The sequence below is a fragment of the Tursiops truncatus genome, chromosome 6, assembly GCF_011762595.2.
Source record: "Tursiops truncatus isolate mTurTru1 chromosome 6, mTurTru1.mat.Y, whole genome shotgun sequence".
NCBI classification, from domain to species: domain Eukaryota; kingdom Metazoa; phylum Chordata; class Mammalia; order Artiodactyla; family Delphinidae; genus Tursiops; species Tursiops truncatus.
Genome location: NC_047039.1, coordinates 72,303,337 through 72,324,476, shown reverse-complemented (window position 1 = coordinate 72,324,476; position 21,140 = coordinate 72,303,337). Strand labels below are relative to the sequence as shown.

Genomic DNA, 21,140 nt, shown 5'->3' with positions numbered 1-21,140 from the left:
TAAAAGTTTCCTTTGTTCCACGATAGATGTAATTTCTCTTATTTGTACTACAGTCTATTTGCCCCCCACACCCTCCCCCCCCATGATCTGGGTTATCTTGGTCATCTTGTTACTGTTGTTTAATTTCTTTTAAAAATATACATGCAATTTTAGGCACTACAGCAAAAGAAACACATCGCAGGCACTGCCACATATAGTATAACATCCAGATGATCGCTTGGCTGTATTGAGGCAATAAACCTCACCAGTTCATACTAATGCAGAAAAATGATGGCAAGTTGAATTTTGCAATAGTTTTGTAGAACCAAATTCACGAATTCCCAAGATTTTTTAAAAACACCTTATTTAGTGACTGGCAAATACAGCTTAACTAACAGCTTCTGAGCTATTTGGATGAATAAAAAAATTATTGCTCACTATTATTATAGTTTTCAAAACAGCAAAATCATAACTTTAATGCAAATATAAAACGAATACATGCCAATGATTTTGTTCAACTAATTATTTAATGAAGGAACCAGTAAGCTGTTAAAACCAGTTCAACGAGCATTTGAAAAGCTAGACATCTATAGGCAGTTTATAAAGGAATATTAGGATAAAAATATTGGTTTAGATACAAAACTGATTAATGTTCAACAGGGCAATAAACTGTAACCTTAGGGTTATCTTTTCCACTGGACAGAAATTATTTGCATCTCTGCTCAATAAAAATCTACAAGTTAACATCTGCCTCTACAGAGTTGTAAGATCAATAGAAAGTCAACTCAGCACTGCTTTTAAAGAACATTCAGGGCTTCCCTGGTGGCACAGTGGTTGAGAGTCAGCCTGCCGATTCAGGGGACACGGGTTCGTGCCCCGGTCCGGGAAGATCTCCTCACATGCCGCGGAGCGGCTGGGCCCGTGAGCCATGGCCGCTGAGCCTGCGCGTCCGGAGCCTGCGCTCTGCAACGGGAGAGGCCACAACAGTGAGAGGCCCGTGTACCGGAAAAAAAAAAAAAAAAAAGAACATCCAGTAATTTCCTTTTCTTATTTCCCGGTCACAGATAATTTTTCTGACACTTTATGTGAAATCTAGACAAGAATATTTGCTATATTAAGCTTCTCCATTTCACATGTTGCTTACACTGTTAATTTTTTTTTTTTTTTTTTTTTTACGGTACACGGGCCTCTCACCGCTGCGGCCCCTCCCGCTGCGGAGCACAGGCTCCGGACGCGCAGGCCCAGCTGCCATGGCCCACGGGCCCAGCTGCTCCGCGGCATGTGGGATCCTCCCGGACCGGGCCACGAACCCGTGTGCCCCGCATCGGCAGGCGGACTCCCAACCACTGCGCCACCAGGGAAGCCCCACTGTTAATTTTTATAACCCGTTCCTGTTTTAATAGATATTGCAAAAGCAGAAAGTCTGGACAATGTCCAAACAGCTACAAATTCTGACTAAGTAAGATCTAAATTAGTGACGCTTTACCTGTGTAGGTGTAAATGCCAATTCCTCATGAAAACAATCCATTTAGATATTTTTTCCGTACAGCACATTTTTATAGCAGGTAATCTGTAGAATTATTTGCTTATAGTGTGGCTCTTTTGGGTTTAAAAACTCAAGGAAAGGTTTTTGCTTTAGAAAGTTTAGCATTAGAGTAGTTTACTGTTAAATACTCCTATCCTCTAGTTTTCTTTCAAGGTAACTGACACCCACTTAGACTAACAATACTCAAAATTACACAAATTTTTACTTTAACAGAATCTTCTTAGTCTCTAACTCAACAGTTGAAAACAAGAAGCTGTGGAAAGAAGGAAGATATTAGAAATCAAGGAACCGAAAGTTGGTGTAATGTACCCCTTCAGCAGTTATCTTTGCTCAAATTGCACTGTCATGAGCTTTCCCTACAAAGAGAACTAGCAGTTAGTTTCCCTTTCGTATTCATTTTTTTAGGATAACGTATTTATGAAATTAAGGAGCTGTTTTCAAGACAAAAGATGAGGAAAGAGCATCAATAATTTTCCAGCCAAACCCACTATAGAGCCCTAGTCATGTGCTATCATTACCATAAAATCTTGCCTCCTTCAATAGTTATCTTCCCTCCATATTTCTACTCTTCCTGCTTAGCTACCATAGGAAAACATTTATCATTTTTGGTTTAGTTGTGTAGCTTTCTCTTTTTTTCTCTCAAATTCTTCATTTTGTTCACTAATCTACTGCCACAGATCCTCTCCCCCGATATCTAAATGGTCTCGGGTGGCCCTGAGATGTCTTGATCTCCTTCCTAAAGGAAGCACCAAGCTCATGCCTAGTACATACTAGATGCTCAGTAAATTTCTGCTGCATGAATGGGTGAATGTGCATAAGACTAATAAGATCATTGCTGTGGGGCAGTGGTTCTCAATCTTAACTGTGCATCAGAATCACCTGGAGCACTTGTTAAAACACAAGTATCCTGGGCCTCGCCCTCAAAGTTTCTGACTCGGCAGGCCTGAGAAATCTGTATTTCTAACTGGTTCCCAGTAATGCTAATACTGCCAGTCTCGGTACCTTGCTTTGAGAATCACTGTCTTAAAGTAAATGGCTGAATAAAAATAATTAGATTTGTCCCAGGAGATCTATGCTCTTGCTTTGGATTCAGTGAGTAAGCCGCCTGTCTAAATTCTCCTCCAATTGATCCTACTTCTTCTGATGGTGACATTACAGAGATGAGGCAATGAGATATATCTGCACATCTGAAAACGTGGAAGGAGAAAGAATTTTACTCTGTTGACCCCACCGATGATTGAAATCCCTCAGAATCCTTCCGTTTTGGCATGCTAGCTACATCTTCTTGACTACCTTTCAGCCTCTGAAGTGGTCCCCCAACCCTTGGACAGACTGTAGAGGATGATTTGAGGTTCAGAAAACATAAATCACTGCAGATCTATGGTTAGATTTTAGAAGCCAGAAAAACCAGGTTCCTTTCACGAACAGATGCCCCCTGACTTTCCACACGACCTTAACTAGAACGCTTCAGGCTGGTTCTAACAAAAGCAAACACATACCCTGTCAGGGAACAAAGCCTGTCTGTCTTTAGTCCCTCTAGTGTTTTTAAACATTCACCCTCTCCCCACATACACATACACACACATACCACCTCCACCTCTAATTGACTTTCAGAAGGCAATTTCCTCAGCCTGCCTTATTTTTTTCCTTAAACCTTTAGTTTTATGTAGGAAAGAAAATACTTTCAAAGGATAAGTTGTATCTATAGAGCCGTTCTTATTTTGAAAACGGCGAAGAATCCGTCTGTCGCCTCTGGGGTGACAGTAACACGTGAGCTGCAAATTGCTGTTTGCCTTGGAAGGATTACGCAAAGTTAAAAAGCAGGAAAGCTAGGTTTGGAAGACTGCCCTGCCTTGATTCCACTGCAGCTTCACTAGGTTTTTCTAGAACAGTCAACACTTGCCTGACTGTCCTTGTTCACTAGAGTTGCCAGGTATCCTCCATAAAAATACCACCACCGGCGAGAAGGGAAGCTGGAGGGGGGCAAAAAGCCCTCTGCCCTTCTCAGGGAGCCAGACTTCTGCCATTTTCAACAAAATACCTAACATTAATAACCGAACCTCTGATGTGCAGACAGATACCCCGGCTTGTGAAATTATTCACATTACAAAAGGAACTCCCGCACGGAAAAAGGATCACAGCATCTCTTTAAATGGCGTTTGTTTGCCAACAATAAAATATTTACCAGAGGGGAACAAGTAACAGTTGGAGTGTTAAGTATTAATTGGAAATTAATATAAAGCAAGTTTGAAATTGGCTAACAGAGGAATCACATGGAATATCAAAAGCAGCTAATATTACACAAGAAAGCATAAACACATTCATACACCACAATAAAAGTTTCCTTATTTTATATGGTTACATTTTTCTTTCTGGATGAAATCAGTTTAGGTTAATGTTAGGACTCACTTGTTTGACCTGAATACAGATCAGCTGTAAGGTATTTTTCTGTAACAACACCAAAGAAAGCTGAAACTGGCATTCTTTTAGTGTCTTGGAAAATCTTCGTTGTTGTGAAAACTGAAAGTTAACTGTGTTCGTATGTAAATAACGTCAGGCTGCTTGAGAAGGATTGTCCTTTGTGTCTAAAATATTATATTATTTGGGTTACAAATAAAAATTTGCAATATAATGTTCCCTGAATAAGATAGATTGAAAAGTCAGGAAAAAGAAAAAACAAACAAAAAAAAACAAGGACAGAAGAGACCGATGGAGGTGTTTGGAGTTCTCAATCTTCCTTTTATGGTTCTAAATCAGAAGCAATTACTATATTTCAAAACTGATGGTAAAAGAATCAGAGCTTAATCTCATCATCTGTTCAGGTGTAGATGTGTTCAGTAGTAGCAATGGGACCACACTAAACAGTTTAAAAAGGCCAAATCTGTCGTGTTTACAAAGTGGTAACAGTGGAGAAAATGTTTACTGCTTCCTTTTTTTTTTTTCCTCCCCTTGCACTCAGAACTAGCTGCCTTTACAATGAACCAGAAATGTCTTCTATGGAGAAGGAGTAAGAATTCACCATCAATAACAACTGTGTGGTTACTTATTATGTTGTTTGGCTGGGCTCTGAAAGACAAAATACATTGAGGATTGGGTAAACACCGTTTAGATGTTCAGCTTTCATGTTCTCTATTCCTGAATTTAGAAACTTAAAGAGAAATGTGCCAGCTTAACACGGTCTCACTCATGATCACCATTAGATGACGTAAGGACAACCTAAGTCTTCATTTGGCATTCTATTTTTCCAGTCCAAAAGTGAGGAGAAAATGAGTATTTGAGCCAGATGTAAAAGCATTTGGGCAAGAGGAATGCAACTCTGCTTTCTGAATTACATCATTCATATTTTAATTAGTGAAAGTAGGGACTTCCATTTGAACTTATTTTGGTGGATGGGAGAGAAAACGTCCTTGTTTCGAAAATTCAAGAGGCAGTTGAGTCCGGATGGAACTTTAGGAATGATCTAGTCCATCTAGTCTCATCCTGTGAGAAACAAAAATTGAGCATGTACTGGGTTCTTACCACGTGCCAGGTTCTATGTAAAAACCTGCACGCACACTCTCTGATTTTTATCCTCAGAATAAGCCAATGAGGTGCGTTTTGTAGATAAGGAAAGAGCAGCATAGAGAGATTAGCTGGCCAGTCCAATTTGTACAGCTGTAAGAATGGCCCAGAGCTGGGACTGGAGCCTTTGCAGGGCAGTTTCAGAGCCAGTGGTTTTGAAATCAGAGAGAGGTGGTCTTAATGCTGGAATGGTATTCAACCTCTGATCTAAGAGAACACCGGGGAGGGCAAAATTTGTCGCCTAAGACAAATAGAGTTCGTTATTGTCCCGGTCAGTTTCAGGGAATAAACTGTGGTCACCATGATGCTCTCAGGGAAATTGGCCATCCAATCGGGGACTCCTAATTGGGTTTGAGTTGTGGAGAGTCTAACCTTGTCCTTCTTCACAGGAATCCAGAAGGAGGAGCAAAGATCACATTTAAGTGTATCTGCTATTGTCACATTTTGTTCTCTTGTGACCTCCTTTCCCTGGAGGAGGTCTGAAGGGAAGCTGGAAAATCCCAGTGCACTTACTCTGCAGTTGCCATGGTGACCTTACAGTTTAAGGAAGTTTATACACAAAAACTTGAAAGAGAAGGTCTTTACTGAAAAGTACATAAAGAACAAAAGCTGTAAAAGAGACCTTTGAAATCGAGCAGCTACTCTTCTGAAGGGTACACTGGTCCCACCTTTTTTGAGATGAAGACAGCAAATGCTTCAAGCAAACTGTCACGCGAAAGTTCGGCAAAATAAAAAAAAACCATAGGCCCTTATAGTCCATCTAATCCTTTGTGCAAATCATCCCTCCCGCATCAAAACAGCGCCCCCTAGAGCAGAGTCCTGTGCCCACAGTTAACGCGGACGGATGTCCCTCACTAACCTACAGCTGCTGCATCTGCGGGCTTACCCACTCCTTTGCCTGCCTTGTGTGTTCTGTTCCTCATCTGTATAAAGGGCTGTTTGGGCTGGGGAGAGGGCAAAACACTGCTTCTGTTGGGCTTCATTCCAGGGATGGGCATGGGGGCGGGGGGATGCTGCAAATTGTTAATGTTACTTCCCACTTCTTAGAAAATACTCCTCTCCGGGCTTCCGCTTTCTTCAGCCCTCTCTTTCCTAAGCTCTTCTTTACCAGACACACGCTCACAGTGTGGAGGATGTGAAACGGGATGAGGGCCAGAGTGGCTGAGAGTTTTTTCTGCTGACTTCCAGCCCTGGGCTTCTGGCTTTCTTTAATATCAGAATACCAGGCTTCGTTTACCTTCTGGTTCCGGAGTGGAAGCATTTTACACCTTCTCTAGCTAGTATTAAATGGATAAACTGCAAAATGGGCAAAGGCTCTTCCAAGGAGCTTAATTAAGGCCAAGAATAAAACGCGATGTGTGCTCATTTTCCTGAGAGAGAGAAGGGAAGGTTAAGTCCATCTCCCTGCTCTTCCTACAGTGAACAGGAGAGTTTCCTTTTATCATTAAACAATATTGTCAGAAGCTTTGTAAGAAACTTCGTTTAACACACGTTAGAAGCCAAACTAGCCTATAGGAAATGAGCAGAAAGCTACTGTGTCTCACTGGAAAATTAGTTCTAGAAAGTGAAGCCCATCTGCCCAATGAGGAATACTCCTTTCATATTTCAAGTCTGATGAAAAGTAAGTTTTTTCCGAAAAGCATACTATTTTTAAAAGTAGCCCCAGGTGCTTGTCTCCTTCACTGTCAGGTTTGGATTTTATTTATTCATTCATCTCCTAAAACCTGCAACATGACTTTTTATATTCTTACACACATAAAAAGTCTACACGATCCAGGAGAAGTGGTTCTGTGTGGGGAGACTTAAATTAGTAGCTTCACAACACAACTGTTATCTCGGAAATCAATCTTCAGTGTGGTTTCCTGTATTAACTTAAAAAGCATCCACTCTTGACTATCTCTTGCTCCTTCCATAAACTGGGTTATTAAATTTCAACTTTTCAGCTTCTTGTTTACCAAAAGCTGAAGGGTTCAATTAAACCCTAAAAGGTTTACAAAAAAGTCAGTATGAAAAATGAGGTATTTCAAAATGGTGTGCTTTTTTCAGATTTTTATCAGGGGCCTAGGTGATGAAACAAAGTGACCGTGCCCTTTAAACTTTTCAAGATGATTTCAGGTGTTCTGACCCACATTCACGCTCTTCAGATGTTGTGCCCCAGATGTAATAAATATTTTCTTGGTCTGCGAGCCAAGAAAAAAAAACTGAGCCACCACCATATGAATAAGAATAAAAATCCAATCGTCAATCAAACTTAATAACATTCTTTTGGGAATAACTGCAGCTGGAAGTCCATTTTTGAAGCAAAAACAAGTCAAGAAGGATCTGTCTTTTGAAAATGCGTATTAGAAAAAGATCTAATCTAAAAGATCGAAGGGGTCCGAGTGGATAAAAAAGAAGACACCTCCATGGTAAAACCCTGCTGGTAAGAAGACAAGTCAGATCCTTGAGGGCATAAAATAGAGATTAATATCCACGACAACCTGGCCTCTCTTGACAGCATGGCTGGGTTTGAAAACTCCCAAAAGAGACAAGATTATTGTAAGCAGAGAGATGATTTTCCCATTTCAGAAAGACACAGCTACTACTGCTACTCTACTGCTAGTACCAATATTACTGCTACTAATAATAGACCTTTACTGGGTGCTCATTATGTGCAATTGAAAACACTTTAGACTTAATCCTTAGCAAGCCGTGAGAGAGATACGATTGTTCTGCTTTACAGATACAGACATGGAGACTTAGAGAAGATAGGTAACTAGGCCAAGGCCCCAGAGCTAAGAAGTGGTCGAATTGCTGAGGGTATTTCAAAGGAAGGATACCTTAACTACTGTAAACTGGATGGGCTGGCTTCATTTGCAGAGCTGCGAGAATAAACAGGGCTCAGCTGCTGCAGATTCCACCCGCAAAGCACAGTAACCTTTGCAAGATACAGACTTAAGGCTCGGGAGGGAGGGCAGACCTAAGCAAAATCCGCACATACTTCCCAAGCTGCCTGTTTCAAACAAAGCGTTTTTCTTTTCTCATGGTGGAAGTTCTTCCTCTGAGTGTTCACTGGCTGCACCCTCTTCTTTGGTAGATGCCAGGAAGTTGTGATATGTTCACAGGAGGTGGAAGAGAGGCACAAGTGGCCCGAAGCCATTTTAGGCTTATTCCCTAGATATTTGGGAACTCAGTGGACATTCTTTTTTTTTCCATCTTTTTTAAAATTGAAGTGTACTTGATTTACAATGTTGTGTCACTTTCAGGTGTACAGCAGTGATTCAGTATACATATATATGTCATATATATATATGGTATATATATATTCTTTTTCAGATTCTTTTCCCTTGACCTGGAGATTATCATGCTAAGTGAAGTAAGCCAGAGGACAAATGTCACGTGATATCACTTATATGTGGAATCAAAAAAAAGAAAACCCAATACAAATGAACTTATATACAAAACAGAAATAGACCCACAGACATAGAAAACAAACTTATGGATACCAAACTCAATAGACATTCTTTACAACAAGCTTTTCTTAGGATATAAGAATCCATCTCATTAAAGTAGTTGGCGCCCTTTTCAGGCAAATCCTTTGACTTTAGAAAATTTTGGAGGGTGAGAGTGAAAGCAGTGGAGTCACAGCCGGCGAGTCCCTCTCGCGTCACCTGGAGGGAAAAGAGAGCGCCTCACACCCATGGACGCCTCACACACACGGTTCAGAAGCACACAGGACCAAGCACGTGCCGTCACGGAAATGACAGACGATTCAGGAGCGAGGTGGCCCCTACCTGCGGGGAGGGACGTGTGGGCCACAGTAATGCTAGCCCCCCTCGGTTTATCAGTTTTTTCTAAATTATGGTAAAATACACCTAACACAAAATGTATTGAATAGTGTCTTGACCATTTTTCAGTGTACAGTTCAGTAATGTTAAGTACATTCACGTTGTCAGGCAACCGATCTCCAGAACTTTTTCATCTTGCAAAACTAAAAATCCATCCCCATTAAACCACAGCTCCCAGCCCCCCACTCCCCTTCGACTTTCTGTCTGAATCTGACTGCTCTAGGGCCTCATATAAGTGGAATCACATGATATTTATCTTTCTGTGACTGGTTTATTTCACTTGGCTTACTGTCCTCAAGGTTCATCCATGTTGTAGCAACTGTCAGTTTCCTTCCTTCTTAATGTTCATTGTATGTATAGACCACATTTTGTTATCCATTCATCCATCGATGGACACTTGGGTGGCTTCCACCTTCTAGCTATTGTGAACGATGCTGCTGTGAACATGGGTGTAAAAATATCTGTTTGAGTCCCTGTTTTTAATTATTTTGGATATGTACCTAGAAGTGGAATTGTTGAGTCATATGGTAGTCCTATTTCTAATTTTTTGAGGAACCTCCATACTGTCTCCCATAATGGCTGCAGTAGTTTACCTTCCCACCAGCAGTGCACAAGGGTTCCCTTTCCTCCAACACTTTTGTTTTCTGTTTTTTCGATAATAGCCATCCCGGTGGGTGTGAGGTGGCATCTCATTGTGGTTTTGACTTGTGCTTTTTAAATAACAGCTTTACTGAGATAGAATTCACCCGTTTAAATTGCACAGTTCAGCGGCACAGCATTGTCACTGAGTTGTACAACCAACGCCACAATCAATTTTAGAACATTTTCCTCACCTCAGAAAGTAACCCCATCACTCTCCATTTCCCCTGATCCCAAGTCCCTGGCAATCACCAACCGACTTCCTGACTATATCTGCCTCATCTGGGTGCTTCCTGTCACATGGCACATGGGCTTTGGGCCGGGCTTCTTTCATTTAGCCTCACGTTTCCAAGGTCATACATATGGTAGCAAGTTTATAACTTTTCACGTGTTAGAAACATACTCTTGATGAATTTAACAAAATTTTAAAAGCTCCAAGACAAAACATCTGGGGGGAGGAATCAAAGGTGCTATGCATGAAAAAAGGTCAACAGTGGTTTTCTTTGGACGGTGGCCCAAGAGGTCACTTTTAAATTTTATTTTTCTTCATAGTTTTCTGTATTTTTCAAAAACAAACGTGTTTCTTTTATAATAGGAAAAAAATTTTTTTTAATATTGGAGGGGTTTTGCCATTGTTGTTTTATTGTTTACCTCTTAGTATTTAGTGCTTGTCAGATGTTCCTTATTTCAAGCAGACCATTTTTTTGCCCCACAAGGAAAGGCCATTTACTAAAAAATAGGTGGATTTCCAAAATGCAATAATATTCCTTATTGTAATCCACTTAAAAGGGAGCCTGCACACAAGTCTTTTGCCCCCTAGATCGTTTGGAAAGGCGTAAAATGCTTCCAGAAACTTTGGTAAAAGTGAACAGATTCCATATGTTAAAGAAAGCCTTGGCAACTAGGGAAGATTGTGTTTTATCAGATTTGTCTAGAATAAGAAGCATGCATGATTTATTTTCAGTAAGTCCTTTGAGGAAAAAAAGCAAGCACAGCCCTCCTCAAATCATTACTGTTTCTATTCAGTTTCTCATGTTTCTCATTTCTTTTCTTTTTTTCTTTTTTTCCAAAGTATTAATCTGAAGCTAAAAGAAAAGCCCTAGTTGGCCATGGCTGGAAGAAGAGGATGCTTTTCTGCTTCGTGGTTCTGTTGAAACATATCTACCTGGAAGAGACAGGGCTGATGGTACTTTTTTCCCACTTTGCACTACCTAGTGCCATTCTAAATTTCTAAGGGGAAAAACAGTAAGGGAACTTGTTTGCTCTTAACATGTTTTATGAAATTGTGTGTATTTTCCTATTTTGCCAGTTATGTGCCTCTAAGATTTTAGTTGAACCTCAGCAAGAAAGTAGGACCTTCCGTTTCAATATTTCATTAACCCTTGGTGCAGTGGTATTTCGTCTCTTAGACTGGTGTTGACCACTAAGATAACTTCAGTCCACTATTTATCGTGAGTGGATTTGTTTCCATAGATTAGCTGGATTTCTCCTTGGTGATCATTTCAGGTTAAAATACACAGGGCTCAACAGTCCCTAGGAAAGTGGTCCCCACATAACTCTACCTTTAAAATCCTAAGCTTGCTTAAGACAGCCATAAAGTAGACACAGGTGTGACACCACATCAGCTAAGTGCCCACTTGGTTCTTGTCCACGTGAATCGTCTCTGCTAACGTCTCTAAAGGAAGCCAGGCTTTCTAATTCACATCAATTTTATTTTAGTTATCAAACTGGGCATCGTGTTTTCTGTGAATTGATCTTTTTACAAAATCATTTCTCCAGCCTCCACGTTGAGAAACTTAAGGATCAATGTCCCCATTTCTGATAGCTGTCTGTGCTTCAAGCCATAAACTTAGTTCTTAGTTTAACTTAAACTTAGTTACACTTTAAGTGCCAAGGGTTCTATGTAAGGTGGCCCACTCAGAAATTCGTTATTTGGTAACATTCAGTTATCTGAATTTCTCTCTCACATGCATTATAAAAAGTAATCTGCTTTAACACACTCTAATCACAGCTTTCAAATTAAACATGAGTCTGTACTATCACTTGCAAAATAGTCCTTTGTAAGTCTTCATATGCCCTTTAAAACACCAATGTGGCTTAGAACCCGTGGGCCTCTAGCAGAGCGAGGGGTTTGTAATCCAGCGCCCCTACCTGTTGCCCTATGGCCTTCGAGTCAAGAATGGTTTTCACACTTTGGGCTAAGAAGAAAAATGTTTTTAATATTTCATGACACATGAAAACTATTCAAATTTCAGTCCCCATAAATAAAGTTTTACTGAAACACGGCCCCACAAATTTGCTTACAGACTCTGCAGCTACTTTCGTACTACAGCAGCAGAGTGAAGTAATCGCCAGAGACCATGGGCCCACGGAGCCTAAAACACTGACTCTCTTTATAGAAAGCGTTTGCTGAGCACCGTGTCAGCACATCCATCCTTCCCCCTCCCCATTTGTATTCAGATATTGGTTTCTCTAACAGCATGCACAAACGCACAAACTAATTTACTCTTAAGAAAGGGAATTTTGGCATCCACAAGTTAGTGAAACACATGGCTTGCCGAAAAAGGCAAGGAGTCCTAGCCACGAGTCCATGGCTCAGGCTGTGTTTACATGACCCAAAGTGGAGCCTGCTTAGAAGGCTTTTGGCTGTACAGAGAGGCATTGCTGAGGTCCTGCCCTTACCCTGGAGACGATTCTCAGTCTCCAGTATCAACTATTACTAATAAGCTAGCAAAAATTAAAATGCAGTGGAGAACGGGGTTCCACCATAGTCTGAGGATGGTAACTGCATCCGGGAGAGCTGTCGGGGACACTTCGAGCCCTACGTGTCATGAGCTTTGAAATGCTTTGAAGCAGACGTCTTTGCACAGGTGACTGAATTGTCCCGCCCTCATCTACTTCCCGTCCGCCTCCACCCCCCTTCCAGACGTGCTCTCTTACACACAGGTCAGCTCTCTTTCCTCCATAAGCCCCAGCTATCTATGTCCTCCCCTCGGTCCCTTTCCGCTTGGTATCCTGTTAAACCATTCTTTGGGGTCCTCCTCCCTCACAACACCTGGTGTGTCTGAGAGGAAAACCCCCAGAGCGCAGCCCTCCCACAGCTCACCTCTGCCTTCGGCAGCCCAAGTTATGCCTCTCTCAGAACAGAGCAATGACCCGATTTTCCAGTTGGCTCACTGCTGCCCTGACATAATTAGTCACAATGCTCCCTTTCGCTCAGCCATATCCCATTTTGGAAGAGAAATTACATGGTCCCCCTAGCCGCCGGAAGTAATGAAGAATCCGAGGACATAGAGCTGTCCATAAAAGGCTCTTGTGAGAGAGTCAACCAGACAGGACAACAATCCCACCATTCACATATTCTCTGAACTTGGCCAGCCTGTTAATGGAAGGCTACTCAGGTGGTATTGTGTTTGGAGCTTCATCTTCCTATGTGGAAATGATGAGCATCTTGCTCAATCAGTGATTTTGTTTGGGCTGTTCTACGGGCTGCGTAACCATTCTGATAGGCATCTGCTATTTTATTATCTTAAAAAGACAAATTAATTGCATGTGCTAGAGAAAGGCCACCAGGTAAATTCAAACCAAGTACATAGAAGCCTAGAAGAATCCTGAAAACAAATAATCGCTCAGCCAATATGTAGACAGATGTAAACATTCCCATCATCAACTATCTAGCTCTTGCATTCTGGGCATTCTTGCTTTGGTTCTGACTTCTGGGAACTGTTTGCACGTTTCCTGTAGATTTGTTGTTAAGGGAACCAAGGGGTCATTGGGGTAAACGCATTGTTTTCCTAAAGTGGCAACTGCTATTCACTTAGCTCCTTGATTAAGAGAAAGAACAAAAATCTGCACAGAAGATATCATCAGGGAGTAAGAGAGTTTGTTTGAGGGCAATAGCTGGGGGCGGAAGAAAACCCGAAGTTCCTGTTGAAGCCATACAATGTTTTATGGGGTTATCTTCTAAGACAGCGGTCCCCAACCGTTTTGGTACCAGGGTCCGGTTTCATGGAAGACGATTTTTCCAGGGACAGGGAGGGGGTGGGATGGGGTGGTTTCGGAGGTAATGTGAGCGACGGGAAGGGAGCGACGGGAGAGAGCAACAGGGAACGAGTGACGGGGAGCGAGCGACAGGGAGCGGCAGATGGGGAGCGGCAGATGAAGCTGCGCTGGCTCGCCCACCCCTCACCTCCTGCTGTGTGGCCCGGTTCCTACCAGGCCGTGGCTGGGGGGCAGGGTTGGGGACCCCTGTTCTAAGACAGAACTCTGACATGTGTGAGGAAGTCACTACTCCAAGCCTTTGTGTTCTTAAGGTCTTGTTTTAAGTATTCAGTTATGGTACTAAGTTTGCAACCCTCATTGAATTAATCACAATGCCTCTGTAGTTTGTTCCCTTAGAAACATTTAGATGTGCACAAACTAATCTTTTATATATTTAAAGGTTTTTTTCTACCACATATTGGATCGCTCAGAATAAAGTATCTACTAGACCTTTGTTTTGGTAAATAAACAAATTCTACCTAAATAGTGCAAATTAATAACATAAAGATATGTAACAACACCATATATATATATATATATATATATATATATATATGTATGTATGTATGTATATCCTCTCTGTATAATTCAGAAATAAACATTGATTCCACACACAAGTGATGGCTTTCTTTTTCTGAGTCAGCAAGAATCTGTTTCTAGCTTCACTTTGCAGGAGTCTTATCTGGATATCAGTCTGGCTAGGTACCTGGTCCCTGAGGACAGTATAAATTCTGGCTTCCTTGTCACCCAAACATTATTTCCCTTTTCATTTTTGCTTTCCATGCCTCAATGAGCTAAGCTTCCAAAATGTGTGGAGTACCCCCCGGGTGAGCAATTTCTCACTTTGGAAGCATCTCCATGTTTCATGGTTACTTGATTTTGTCAACTTCTCCTTTCTCTGTCTCTTGCCTTTTCATAGCATATGTTTATTTTTTATTTAAAATTCATTAAATGCCATTTTATTTGTTATTGTTTTGTTTGGTTTTTTTTACTTTTAGAGCCATCAGGTGGTGTTGGGAATTATCACTAAGCTTTTTTTTTTTTTTTTTAAACCTAATAAACAAATGTGTACCCCTGCTTCTCAGAAAATTGCGGGAGGAACCAAATGGGAAGTTGCTCTGCAAAAAGTTAGACGTTGCACGTTCTCATGATGTAGGAATGAGTCCTGGTGAATACTGTCCTCTACCCAATGAAGGGAAGAAGGACAAGAGAGACTGAGAAGCAATTACAGGCAAATGAAGGGCATGATACTGCAACGTGTACTGTTAACCTTCATTCCACTCCCTTCACCTAACTGGTCGTGGGAATGGAAGGCAGGCTAGGGGAAAGGATGGGTAAAGTGTGGGGATATACACACTATGGTGTATTACACAGCTGTTAGAAGCAACAAATTACACACTGATGGAGCAACACAAATCAGGGTAGAGTAGAAGAAGGAAGAACTCAGTATTTACAGCATGGTGCCATTTATGTAAATTCTAAGCCTACACACACAGAACAGTGCTACCTATTATACAAAGTCCATGCATATTGAATGACTTAGCACACTCATTAGAGGGAATACAGGGGTAGGGTGAGGACTGGGGACCCAAAATGAAGCTGGGAGTCTAATTAAACATCAAAATAAACAATAAACCTTTCATAGGATGAAAATACCTTAAACTTTCAGCCACAGATCATGGAAGAGCCGTGTTAAGGTGCTTGGGGTCGTCAGGGGCTATTCCCTTCTACAGCTTCTCCTGTCGTTGTACCCTTTCCCTGCATTGGCAGCGTCAGGGCTGCGGCAGCTGCCAGAAGGCTGCCCTGGGCTACGTCACCCTGAACAGTCACGGAGCTTTTAATGAAGCTGGTGCCTTCTGACACATCCATCCTCACACAGCGGTAACCTTGATAGAGCAAGGAGATTGCCCTGTGAAGCTCATTTTCCTAGATTTTCACTTACATCCATTGAAAACAATTCTCTTTAGCCAAACAAAATTATTTCTTTTTGATATGCAGCCATTTTAGTGATACTCAGATGGCAGACACTACTAATTGCCAACCACTACCTCTCTTGCCTCACTCGCAGTGAGAGACCTGCACCCTCGACGCTTAATCGTGCCCTCCTTGTGAAACTCTTCTCCCATAGGTTGGTGAAGTGAATTGTCCTTTTAGCCACCCAGCCCCATTTTTGTTATCTATTGCTACATAACAAATTATGGTGAATTCTCATTATTTGAGGCAGTTACATCCTATAAAGGCAATGAGAACACTGAATTAGCAGGTACTGAACCATTGCTCCTAGAGGAAATACAGGGTTTTAGGTTCCTGTGAGCCTCTGGTCACATTTCCATCAACTGATCAATACCTAATCTTGTTTTGTATGTGTTTCTGTTTAAATACGCTTTCTTTAATATATATTGTTGACCCATTAACATTGAACTCACAGCCAAATCCTGAATATAACTCATGCCTGAACAAAGCTTATCTAATACAGGAATTTTCTCCGTAAGGCACATCACAGCACTCAGGAACATTAGACAGCGCTTCAACTCTCTCCTTGGGGACCATTTTAAAGAGTAAAATTACAAACAAAAATACCAAAAACATGGCACTAAATAGACCATGAAAAGGACGCTTGTTTACTACCGTAAAGGACAGAGACCGGAGAGCTGAGCCTTGCCTTGTTCAACCTCATCTGGGAGCATGCGCATCAGACAACTCAGGCTTTCACCACTCTGTACGTGTCCATAAATGACCATGAAAACAAGATGAGTATGGATTTGGGGTTACAAATAAGTTTTAGTGAGTAGATGAATTTGCAATTATGGAATCCTTGAATAATGAAGATCAACTGTAACCGAAGACTTAGCAGCCTAAAACAACACACGTTTATGATCACAGTTTCTGTGGATTGGAAATCCCGACACATCTCAGCTGGATCCTCCACTTCAAGGTCTCTCAGCTACAATCACAGTGTTGGCTCAGAGTCCCTCACAAGACTCCATCAAGAGGGGTGACATCACCAAGATAGTGTCCTAAGTCATTCCTGACTTTGTTCCCTCTCGCAAGAGGTTCAACTGGGACAGAATCTGCCTCCAAGTTCATTCACATGGTTGTTGGCAGGATTCAGTTTCTCGAAGGTTGTTGAACTGAGGGCCTCATTCCTTGCTGGTCATTAGCTGGAGGCTATCCTCAGTTCTCTGCCTCACGGTTCTCTCCAACCTGGCAGCTTGTTTCATTGAAATCAACAACAAAGAATTTGCTAGCAAGATGCAGGTTACCATTTTTGTAACCATATCACAGAAGCAACATCCTGCCAATTTTGCTGCATTCTACTGATTAGAAGCAAGTCACTATATCCAGCCCCCACTCAAGGGGAGACGATTACACAAGGATATGAATACTAGGACGTGCGAATCATCAGGTGCCTTCTTAGAAGCTGGCCTACAATGCCCCCTTCGCCCTCTGCAAATCCTCTTTGAGCCCCTCTTGCCTCCTCTCACCTATAAGTGATGGTGTTTCTCAATGTTTCTCTTTTCTTTGCTTTTCTACCATTTCCCCAATGACTTCAGCTAGCACATCTCTTCAAATTATTCAAGACCTGGCTTCAATCCCGACTTCCAAACCCCCACCATCTCACTCAGTCTCTGTGCTCCCTCTAATCTCTGGGGTGAAAAAATTAAATTCTTCCCCTTGCATGACCTGATGAGACCATTCCTCTACTATCCCATTCTCACTGAAACTACACATAGTGGGAATTAAATCCTGGTTCTGCTTACTTACCAGCTATATTACTTTGGACCACTCAACTTCTTTGAACCTTAGTTATCCATTTTTAAAATGTGGATAAAACTCCCATCTTACAAGTTTATGTAAGAGTTAAATGGGATTTAAATGTCCAGCCTAGTACTTAATACATAGAAGGCATTCAATAAACATGAGTTCTTTTCCTCATCTTCCCACTCAGCCCTTTGTCTGTTAACTTGCCAACTTCTCCAAATCCATTGCCAGCCCCACCTTTACTTTCTGTCAACCATATTAGCATCTTGTTTCCTCTCCTGCTCCCTCTTTTAAATAGACTAATTCTCGTGAATCCTCCTCCTCTTCTCTCAGATATAGCCTTTTTATACCATCCTCTGCCTTACTCCACCTCTAGCTCCTTCCAGGCTTTCCATCTCTTACCTTTGCTCAGTTTACCTCTGGTTTTTAATTTTTATTTGGAAACAATCTCAAACTTGCAAGAACAGAAGAAGAAATGACTTTTCCTGAAATATCTGAGAGTAAGTTGTCTGCATAATGCCTCCTCACCCCTAGATGTTTAGTATACTTCCAACAAACAGGGACATTCTCCTCATAACCTAATACAACTATCAAAACCAGGAAATTAACACTGAAACATTACTACCATCTAATCCACAGATGCCATTCAAGTTTCACCTGTTGAAATATATCCTTTAAAGCAAAAGGATCCAGTTCAGAACCACAAGTGGCATTTAGTTGTCACATCTCTTTAGTTTCCTTCAATCTAGAACAATTCCTCCGTCTTTCCTTGACTTTCATAACCCTGACACTTAGGAAGATCTCTCACAGTATTCAGTAGAATGTCCCTTGATTTGGGTTTCAGGTTATTCATCTTTGGCATCTGTAACTCAGAACTGATTTGTGCTTTTCTCATTGCATCCTTGTGATATTCATTTGAACACCTGAAGATGCTGTCTATAGGGCTTTTGTCGGGGACATGTCAAAGAACACAGAGATAGATTGAAGGGGCTCCAGCTGGCTAGATTTGGGACAATGTGAGGACTAAAATAAATAATCATGCTAACAGATTATAACCTACTGAATAAAGTAAGATTCCGTGAGTTCATATCATTCTGATATTAATTAGTTAATTAAAATTTTGATGAACAACAGGATAGTTACATACACTCAAAGCACCCACCCCCAAATACCTATTAATTGCAAGAGGAAAAAAGAGTACTTTTATGGGCAAAGAGACTCATAAAAAGCTTTCCTATTTGGAAACTCAATAGAGGAGGAATTTCCAATGATTTCCAACATAAAAGGCATTGGCACATTTTATGTTTAAAATTATTTCCTCACTAGAAAGACAATTTCCAAAAGTTCATACTAGTTGTCCATCATTTTCTTATGAACAGAATGAATATGTTTTGTATAGTTTCATAGAGGTTATATGCCATCACTAGAAGTAATTCGTGATCATTTTGTAAAAACTGGAAAATACAGGAGAATAGGAAGACTAGGAAAGGAAAATAGTCTCTCCCTGCTATCGCCACTCGAACACAAGCACAAGTAACATTTTGGTAGGAACTTGATGCTTATGGGACATACTCAAGATCACAGCACTGGTACAAAAAAGCAGACCAATGGTCCTTGCATATCTGAAGTTTTCTGATGGTGGTCACTGATATCTCTCGTTCTAATTGATTTTCTCAACATATAAAATAAAATAGCTTCATTTTCTTTTCTGCCTACAGGAAGGACACGTGCTTATTGAAAAATAAACAAAACAAAGTATAAAAAAGTGGGTAAAATCACCCAGTCTTACCACTTAATCACACCACTATTTATTAACACATTAGAATACATTTATCTGGAAGATCTTTCCAGATGTATCTTTATAAATTTTATATACATGTAGAGAGAGAGAAAGAGACAGAGTTTGTGTTCTGATCATCTTTCTATGTCCAAAAATCTTTTTGATAATTTCCTAGAAGTAGTATACTTCGGTTGAAAAAAATTTAAATTGTTGATAAATATTGCTAAACCACCTAAGGAATGATTATACTCATTTAGACTATCACTGCGTGAGACTCTGCATTTCTCCACATGCTGCCAAAGAGAAATAGAGTCAGATATTAGTGAAAATGGTTAAGGACAGATTTTAACAAGCAATATGCTATTGCAATAGAGAAGGTTCAGTGTAAACTGAAGTCAACGTTCATTTATACAGAGGTGACTGGGTGTTTTAAAGGGAAAACGAAAGAGGAGAGGGGAGGCGGAGCTGGGGCTCAGTAGAGTCAGGAAAGTGAAAAATCATGATTAGGACAGCTGTGTCTGCTAGTTGGCAATTACTGAAGCTACAATTCTATCCTCCCACAGAGACTGGGAAACAGGCCCTACCCTTCCTGATGATTACATTTTAATGGAATGGCTTTCAGGTCCTTTAGAAAGACACTCCTGAGTTGTAGGTGACAGTATATATCTCAAAGGGACAGAGGAAGGATTCACAATTGTAAGCCCTTTTTATTAAATGCTCCAAGGAAGGGTGTTCAGGGGCCAATAGTCAGGTGTTGGCTGGAATGAACAGTAAATTCTTTTGGCATCCCTGAGCTTTCTCAGGCAGGCACCTGAAGAGGGATGTGGCCTGGAGCTGTTAGAAATTATATCAGTGTTTGTTTAGGTCTTTTAATGTGGGGGCAGAGGGGTCGACAAAATCATTTGTGTGGAGAATCTGTAGTTTTTTATAGGCCGAAGTTGAGGCTTAGTCAAGAAGAGGGCTCAGAGGAGCCTGCCTAGAGTTTGGTCAAGGAGTAAATCTTCGTCAATGCTCGCCAATACTGGGCTTTGATATCTTTTTAATCTTGACCATTCTGACAGCAAGAAAAAGATACCATTGATTTTATTTGCATTTTCTTCAAACTAGTAAAACGAACTCTTTTTTATATATATTTCTCGTCATCTGTATTTCTTCTTTTGTGAATTGATTGTTTATGTCCTTTATCCATTTTTTTAAGTGGAGATAGTTATTTTTCAGTTACTGATTTGTAAGAGATAATGTTTTAGTTTGAAAATCTGAGAATTTTTCTTAATACATTTGGCATTTAATAACCTGTCCTAGGCCACATTTCCCTGTAGACACTCAAATACTATTCCTCTGTCCCTAAGTATCAAGTCAAAACATGTTTCAGCAATAAACTCCGTCATTTGCCCTACTCTCTACCCCAGTGTTTTTGTCCCTGAGGTTCTCTGAGAAAAGCAGGCCACAACGGGGCCCCTGGCTCCTGAAGCATGTACATGGATCTGCATAGTAGATCAGACTCATAAGTTCAACCAGCTGTGTTTCTTTGAGCTCTGACCAATAAGCCTAAAAATTCTGACTGCAAGCCTCTTCCTCTCCCTGCACCTCTCCCTCCTGCCAGGCTAGAGAGGGCAATGAACAATCGATTATGCTGTGATAGAATGCAAGTGCATCTCAAAAACCTGTCAACTTCTCACTGTTCTTCTAGCTGATACTGTCATGGACAGAATGACCTAGAGTCTGTTTACAGATATGTTAGTTCAATGCACTCACAGTCATGGAGAATAAAGAAAGGATATAGTTGAAGGACTGATCTGGCCCACCTCTGTCTCATATCAGAGAGATGAGGAGCTGTCTTCAAGCTCAGGAGGAAAGGTTGGCAACACCAAGGGCCAGCCTTCCGAGAATGTAGCTCCCGCTAAGGTCACGAGGAATGTTATCTTCCCAAGTCACTCCTGAGGAACACTGGAATGACCAAAGAGTTCAGAAGAAAAACAAGCCTCACCCCCAGTGTCCACCTTCA

General features: G+C 41.0%; 2 protein-coding genes across 6 annotated transcripts in view; one reads left to right on the top strand and one right to left on the bottom strand.

The window, feature by feature from the left end:
• The window catches only part of PRUNE2 (prune homolog 2 with BCH domain), a 375,414-nt gene extending 360,852 nt beyond the window's left edge, over window positions 1–14,562 (top strand). For 3 of the 5 annotated variants that reach the window (XM_073806228.1, XM_073806229.1, XM_033858185.2), the window contains 2 exons: window positions 4,485–4,532; window positions 10,625–14,562. In XM_073806228.1, the coding sequence (XP_073662329.1) occupies window positions 4,485–4,532; window positions 10,625–10,655 (79 nt within the window). In that variant the 3' untranslated portion in view covers window positions 10,656–14,562. The remainder of the gene's footprint in view (window positions 1–4,484; window positions 4,533–10,624) is intronic. The other 2 variants (XM_033858188.2, XM_073806230.1) reach the window with 1 other exon arrangement.
• GCNT1 (glucosaminyl (N-acetyl) transferase 1) overlaps window positions 1–21,140 on the bottom strand; it is a 197,354-nt gene that overhangs the window by 25,165 nt on the left and 151,049 nt on the right. The window lies entirely within an intron of this gene.